This window comes from Branchiostoma floridae, chromosome 19, assembly GCF_000003815.2.
Source record: "Branchiostoma floridae strain S238N-H82 chromosome 19, Bfl_VNyyK, whole genome shotgun sequence".
NCBI classification, from domain to species: Eukaryota; Metazoa; Chordata; class Leptocardii; order Amphioxiformes; family Branchiostomatidae; genus Branchiostoma; species Branchiostoma floridae.
This window is the reverse complement of record NC_049997.1, coordinates 7,664,364-7,672,743: the sequence shown is the minus strand read 5'-3', so window position 1 is coordinate 7,672,743 and position 8,380 is coordinate 7,664,364. Positions and strand designations below refer to the sequence as shown.

The window sequence follows — 8,380 nt, the reverse complement described above, 5'->3', positions numbered from 1 at the left end:
TGTTTACACATTTATGAATTTAAAAAACGCAGCAAGTCCTGCGTATTCACCAGTTCTTTCAAGTTAGTCCGCCGGTTTCAAGTTCGAAGCGATTCTGCGCTGTCAAGAAACGCGTGCTTGCATTGAGGCTGAAAAACACTTAGTATACAAGTTGTACAAGTTGACAATGATAGAATAGTGCCATACTATAATCTATGAACCAACAGCGTCCATAGTTTTATCGTCCTGTCGTCTATGGAGCCGTGGAAGGTATCGCGAACTTCCCCATGCAGACTCCTAGCACGGGCGATCCAACATGGTTACATGGCGGCCGAGAATCGCTTCGATCTTGAAACCGGCGGACTAACTTGAAAGAACTGGTGAATACGCAGGAATTGCTGCGTTTTTTAAATTCATAAATGTGTAAACAATGTCTCCAGAGCGCCACACAAGGTCTTTGACCCATATACACTGCATTTTAGAGTCGTTTGTGGTATTTCCGAGTCGTTTGTGGTCGTTTGTGGTATTTAGACAGACCGATTTCAAAGCTTTTGCTATATGTAGTTAATGTTATTCGTTCGGTAATCATGATACCAGTGAAACGTCGTATTCGAAGGTCCACTGGGTCTCTCAGTGGGAAGAGCGGTTAAGGCCGACATGCAGGGCTGTCCATAATACATAAGGTTATTGATTGATTGATTGATTGATGGGTAGATAATTATCAGTAAGCGTTCTATATCTTATTGTGATGGTTTCCATGGTTCGTTTCACAACTTCAGATGTCATTGTGCGTTGATCAGGTATTACTGTAGGTTTAAATGGAGGATCTCAACAGTTTCACAGTTTCAAATTACACCGCGGTTTACAATTTTGGCGCCACTCTCAGATTTGAACAACTAGCAGCGTACAGTCGTTAAAAATAATTGAGCGACGCCTGAAGCTATGAATGCTATGAACAATCACTCTAAAGTTAGACAGTACATGCCTGTAGGGACAATAGGACTGGTTGTGTCGGGTGGGTTTTGACCCATGTCTGACATGATTCTAGAGGTCATATACACCGTGAGAACCCAATGACAAGAAGACTTCTGTCCGTTTTTCAAACTGCAAGATAACGTTAAGAATAAAGTTGAAAATCAGATAAACCATTTAATCTATTGTTGTACTAAAAGTGAAACGTACAATGTACATGCACTTCATGTGAACTATAGTCCTTCAAAGGGAGTTGTTTCGGGACGCCTTAGGCATGTTAAAGAACAAGACTAGGGTTCCGCCCATATGCCTGGTAGCACTGAAATTCTAACCACTCGTACACAGGATTAATTAAAGCTATCCTTCGAAGTTCTGTCATATCTTTAAGTGTTGAGTACTTTATATAGGGAAATTGTCACGTGTATTATCATCTCATGGTTTAGAGACAGTGAGTGGAAATGTCAGTAAATACACGCGTCCTGTGATGTAGCTATAGGATTCAAAACAATAGTGGTTTGCGAGCTTTTACATTATGGGATAAAATTGTGGCCAAGCAAAGCGATGACGATTAGATTTTGAATGTTGCCGAATCAATTAGCTGTCACAGTCTTGGTCACACGTATTTTCATAGTGGTCAACAAGATAAGTTAATAGAGTCGATTCCATATTACCGAGAGGGTGTTTCTTGCCTTTTGTTCTAACAATTTGGAAATCTTTGTAACAATCTAACTGTGATAAGTAACTGTTTAGAACTATTTACAACATCTATATGACGTTCTAATTGTTCCTATAGTATTCAAACATGTTAGAAACATTTCTAACATCAAATACATTATTTCTGTTAGTTTCTAAACTGTTCCAACATAGACGCATCATTTGTGATCACATGTTCGAACATGGAAACAATATGATGAAACTGGGTCAGTGGGCTGGGAAGAGGGCAATTCACACATCCCTGCCAAGTGCAGGAAATTATGTCTGTCTGCCACCTTCTCACAAAAGGCTCACCAGTGTATACAAAAGAAAGTCTAAAAATACAAGAGCCAAACAAAGGACCAAGCTTAGCAGCTTTGTTTATGGGGTCAATAAAAGTTTTATGGAGGGAAAAAATGACACAAAATGTTGGAACATGTTGGAACAATAACAAAAACACATAGATGTTTGAAAATTGTTCTAAATAAAGAGATAATGATATCATTACTTTCCCAAATGTTCCAACAAATATAAAAAGGTTCAAACATGTTTAAACTGTCATTTTGAAATGTTTGAACAATTTTGAACTTTAGTGACTGAAATGTTCTTTTACTCAAAATAGTTCAAACTTATTACAAATATTATTTCAAAACCATCTCGGTGACTTGGAATTGACTCTAGAATCGGTAACTTGTTACATATTTCCTACTGGATACGCCGCAAAACTCTACATGTATAAGGTGGTCCAAAAAAAGAAGAGCTAAGAGCATAGAGTCAAATCTCAAGCTCGGTACTTGGCATTTTGGCGCCATGCCACAAATCACCTCACCGGGCATACACTAAATCACACGAGCGGTAGGGTTGTTTTGCGTCTCGTACGACCATTTACCAAAGTATACATTTGCAGCCAGACAAACCTTTTTACTCATGAAATAGAAGCCGAGCCAAATATTCTTGATTTAAAGTATCTGTACGTTCTGTGAGTACACATAGTGATGTATTTTCGATGACCTGTAATAACATGTAGCCCAATTAGGTATAATGTCACAATGAAGGTCTTTTCAATTATACATTCAACACTAACGCGGTGCCCTGAACAATCTTGCCTTGCTAGTGGGGCAAAACTACACGACCAACAGTTATTAGTAGTCTCATACTGACAGAAAATGAGACGACTAATATCAATTCGACTAGCAAAGTCACAAATGTCAGTCAGTAGATAATAGTTTAAGCATTAAGTGCCAAGTCGCTGTTATACTGTAACACACATAGGGGTGACTTCTTACGAAACACGATATCGTACATACACATGTAAGCAAGAGAGAGAAACTCACCGAGCTGACTTGGTTCTTCTGACTCAAAATGCAATACCAGACAGAGCCGATTGCGCTTGAAGATGTGCGCCTCGCAGAAGGACTTGGTGCGAAGTGTGGGAATCTACACCCGTCGACGCTCTTTAACTAGCTCTAGACTCAGGACTACGCCGACTTCGTGATCGCCTCCAGCGTCAATCAAGCAGATGTGTGGGGTAATTGCCCTGCGTCAGAGCCTCGCCCTTCAAAGTCAGATACCTAATGCAAGGAGCGCCTCATGTTAGCACATAAAAACGAGTATTTTTTTCGCAGCATGAACAACTATTTGAAGTCGTGTCGATACTGTAGGACTTTCAACATCTTGGACAAATATGCGTTATGAGAAACAGTAACATGTTTCTGAATGCTGTAAAACTGGACCTTTTTTGTTGTCTACTATGTATATGTCGACTCAAACTTCACTTTAACTGCCAAGAATTCTCGAAGCCGATTTCCTACAAAGTGTAAGTGTGCGTGGAATACTTTTTCATAATTCTATTCTTAATATTCACCACAAAACAAGATCCTACGCGCCGTTGAGACGTATTGGGTTATTGTACTGTATTGTAATGTCAGCTGTTTGTTCACCTTTGACTTGAAAAGCTTAAAGCTGTGCCCCTAGCCTCATGATCAGGGAAACAATCACGGGAAAGCTTGCTTTCATAACGATGTAGTTCTGGGAAAGAAGGTGTCAGCGTGTAATTGTACCTGCTGACATGACGTCACAATAGACAACTAGCTGTGTAGCCGTTGCAAGTGCAAGCGTTTAATTTTCGTCATGTTGGTGGTATTTAGGCTTAGGAGTATACTTTATCACATTAATTGATCGTTGTAATGCAGCCCCAAGGACAAGCACCTCCATGATCGCCTTGGGACGGCGAATATCAAATACGTTATAGTATTGAAGTTGACTTGAAGCGGAAAAGTTGTAAAAAATGATTACTTTTAGGACTTCCTATAGTACCATAAAGAGTCTGTGCAGAATTCCATCTGCTGGTCAACAAAATGTGCACCATCGTAAACATTGTACATTTTTTAGTGCGGTAAGATCATTAAATATGGTTACATAATCATTTCACGAAAAACATGGAAGCTCTGCTGCAGTACCAAGGACAGCCGCCAGTGGACCTTGACCATCTTCCCAAGACCTACCCATAACCAAATGCCTTCATATATCGATTCAGAACTTTTTAAGTTATGCTGACCACAACACAAACACTAACTAAACAATACCCCCATTTTGTATGATAAATGTTTATTTCATCACTCCTGATACAACCTCTAGGCAGTCACGCATCAGGAAAAGGAGAAAGCATGTGTGGGTGGTGTTTTTCCAGTGTTTGTGAACTGCAGTGTGCAAAGGGGATGTGTGTATAAAAGCATAAACTGGGCATCACTCTCATGGAATATACATGTAGGTGTGGGTGTACTTCATTACAACTGTTCACTGCCGTGGGAAGCAAAATGGACAGATGTTCACATCTATCTATTATTGTGTGTGTGTGTGTGTGTGTGTGTGTGTGTGTGGAATTTGAAGAATCTGGAGCATTGTTTTCCTTACTTATCTTTTTGTATGCATCAAATATAGTGGACATCCTGCACATATACACAGCTACATGTACAAGTTTGTTGAACTTCAAACGTTCCTTTCTTTTAAATTTCAGATGGGCAAAGTAGTATATAACATTCTTTTCTTTGTTCTCTTCTAGGCCTTTTCACAGGACTTGCCCATCATCTCAGTAACCCTGCAGGGCCTGGCCCAGACTGGGTACCTCTGGCCCGGGCGGCTGGGATCACTGGGCCAGAAATAGATCACATTATTAATGAGGCAGCCCATGCCAGGACCTCGATAAAGACATCAGAAAGATGTTAGAGCAGTATGGGGAAGGTAAAACTGGTGATAGACCAATCAGTGAGCTGTATGGAGAGCTTATTGCACGAAAGAGGCTGGAGTTATATAATAAATTTAGAAGAGACCCGCCTAGCTAACTATGGAAACTGACATCATTAATGAAGCAGCCCAGGACCTCGATAAAGACATTAGAAAGATGATAGAGAGATATGGGGAAGGTAGAACGAGTGATAGACCAATCAATGAGCTGTACCAATCAATGAGTTGATTACACGAAAGAGCCTGGGGTTATACAATTTTAGAAGAGACCCCCAGCCACCTAAGCTAAAAAACGAAAATAGATTAGCCACCAAAGGTACCTGCATATTGATTATATGCTATTTTGTATAGGTTCTCTGTTTATCACCTTATTCCTTTAGTTGATGGATGAAAATATGTAAGACAAGTAATGTGTATATACAAGGATTTTGTATATATTTTCTGTTTATTCCTTTTTACTAGATGAATACAGAGCATGTAAAACAAATGATGTAAAAATTTAAAGCAAAGTCATTATTGCAATAGCCTGTCAGGATTACTTGATTATAATCAGCTAGGTTATATCCTCCTGGGTATAATGAATAAGTAGTCCTTAATTTTTGCATTCAAAGGAACATATTACGTCTTTGATAATTCGCATACAGAAAAGAGCCTCATTGAAACATATGGTAGATACCAGTGCCGATGCATGTGGTACAAGTCAAAGAACTACTTCGCCAGTTGCTTGGATTGCTTAAGTAATCAAAATTATAAGGTATTCCTTAACCCTTTCTTTCATTAGAAAAGCTAACGCCTTTACCTCCCATACATAGGACAGTCTCATTAAAGTAAAGGGAAATGCCAGTACCGATATATGGCGCAAAATTAAGATAACTACTATATAGTTCGAACTATAAAGCCTGTTGCTTGGACTCTTCAATTAAGATTCCAGTCTTGTTTACATTTCCATGCCGTCCTTCTTTTGCTTATCCTTAAGCTGCTTCTTTTCCTCGAGAAAAGCAACAGTCGCTGCTGCTCCTTGCTGTGAAACACAATAAGGCATTTTTAGGGTTGTTGTAAAAGCAAACACTTTCATTTGGTAAAATCACTCACTCACGGCCCATAACCACAGTGGTCGCAGGGGCTTCATGGCATCCATCAGGGGTGATGTAATGGTAAAATCGTTGGATAGAAATCATGCAGTTAAGACGCGCTTTTGTTGTAATTGTCTACGATCGCTCCTCAATGTGTATCAGTTTAAATCATTCTCGGGCACTTTAAGGCCTGTGACAATTTTGGTCGAACATGAAATTCGAACCACTGCGTGACCTCAGGTAACCCCGCCGGGCCGGAGCGTTTTTAGAACGGTTCAATGTCAGTACCTAATGTTACATTGCGAAAACAGGAACTTACGATGCACGGGCCACACTAACTACTTTTCTTGAGACTTATTAATGTTGAATGCTAAAGATATTGATCTAGTATTTATCAAATATCGGCATAACTAGAAGCGGTTAACAAAAGGGCACCCCCGCGAGAGCTGCAAGTGGTACAGTCCGAACATACGTTCCGACCTCCCGGGGTGTGGAGTGGCGGGAAAACAGCGAGGCGCTCATACTTCAAGGAAACAGCAAAATAATGCTATAAATCGGTATTTCTAGCCCAAAATGATTGTATGGCAGTTGACTGATGCCTTATAAGGCTAACTGCTTGCGAAAGTTCGCATTGATACAACAGCGATTTGACAGATACAGACATAAAACATTCATATTTTACTATCGGTTAACGTTACGTACAGTCAAACATGTCTTACTTTGGCGCAGTTCTTGTAGGGTAAGTAGTGTTTCGTCGGTCCCTGCCCACATCAGGGCACCAGTTTTATTACGAGTTTTGGGCAGATTTAGGTTCATTAAGCCTTAGACCTTCAGAAATCAAGCGGGTCTTCTTGCAATATCTTTGATTTCTGTGGCTGTATTGATATTTGTACGAAAAATACCAAAAAATTGTCAAAAAATTCTGTTTTTGCCCCAAAATTGAGCCTTACCTAGGTATAGCGGCAAGATCCCCAGGCATATTAGATATCACAGAGATATAATCTATTACTCCAGAAAATATGACTCAGTTAGACAATCATTTCATAGTGGGCACAGACCCATTTTAATAGCATCCCTATTTTTTACCAAAAAATGGTTTTTTAAACCCAAAATATTGAGGATCCACAATTTTCTTGTCATCATATTTTGAATATGGGTGAATTACGTTAACTGGCCAAAAATTGTTGAAAACAGATGGTTACATCAAAAGTTATGGCCATATAACTGCTCGACTGAGAATCTACAGGTGTCACAGGCCTTAAACTGCCTGTGTTCACAGAGAGAGAGAGAGATGCACGTATAGCATGCTCATTGATGTGCATTTGGCACGGCAATTGTGTAAACATTTTGAGTGCTTGAAGAAGGTTTCATCTCACCCTCATAAGAAACTCCATGTCTGCAGGTGCCATGTCAAAATCCATGGTGCCCACATAGTCCACATCTATGGCAACGGACCTATGGATATCCTCCTCCTGGACAAAGAAAAATATAGGTTTGAAAACAGGGCGTTTTAAATGTGACACATCTCCAAAGTCTAAAAGTATGTTTTGCATTTAACAGTACTGCAAAACATTCACCGCAACTGGAGAAGAGAGCAATACTCATTTGCTTGGTAGAATGGGGATTCTTTACAACCACAGAATTTGACATTGATCCAGCAGGTGCGGATCTTGTCGACTTCATGATGCTAAATATTTAGTCCAGCACACTGAAAGAAAATGAAATTAATTGAACACATAAATTATATAAAGTAAACTTACAGATATGTCGCTTGTACGTCCCACGAATTCCAGCATGGTGCCGAAATACTGGCGCGGAGTTGAGACCTGCCTGAGCCCCAGGAAGCTACGCCTGGCCAGCTGCAGAGGACCGACGTTCTCGTAGATTTTCCTCAGCTTGTCTGTCGTCAGCTGGAACAACAGGAGCCTCTTAATTAAAGACCGATGTTTTAATCAGTGCAAGACCACTTTTGCGCACATTGCAAGACCACTTTTGCGCACAGAACAAATTTGGTGTAAGAGAAAGATGTTACTTTTGTAGGCCTGTGAGTCGCATTAAAATTGTAATGCAATGTATATTGAGAAGAGCTTCGTCAACAAAGTAATAGAACAAATGTCAAATTACATTTCCAGCATCATCCAGCATCAGCAACTCAAATGCCTTATCCTTTGAAGGTGCGTTCAGGAAACTGACGTCATGATCGCTGAAAATCTGAAAGATAGTCAGAATTTAGCCTCCATAGCAGGCTCTCTATGGCCTTTTTTGGCTCATAGTACACTTTTGCTGGCCATGTAGACCGGCTGTCAGAAAAAGCCAGCAATCAGCGACCCAGTCCAAAAAGAAATGGCCAGCAAAAGTGTACTATGACCCAAAAAAGGCCATAGAGAGCCTGCTATGGAGGCTAGTCAGAATTGGTGATT

General features: G+C 40.1%; 1 protein-coding gene across 1 annotated transcript; it reads right to left on the bottom strand.

Moving 5' to 3' along the window:
- Positions 1 to 5,313: 5,313 nt before the first annotated feature.
- Positions 5,314 to 8,205, bottom strand: LOC118406930. Its single transcript, XM_035807333.1, has 4 exons — positions 8,085 to 8,205; positions 7,721 to 7,870; positions 7,337 to 7,432; positions 5,314 to 5,908 (listed from the first exon to the last, which is right to left on the bottom strand). Exons 1-4 carry the CDS (start codon positions 8,103 to 8,105, stop codon positions 5,825 to 5,827), a joined length of 351 nt encoding a protein of 116 aa, XP_035663226.1. The 5' UTR covers positions 8,106 to 8,205; the 3' UTR covers positions 5,314 to 5,824.
- Positions 8,206 to 8,380: the final 175 nt, after the last annotated feature.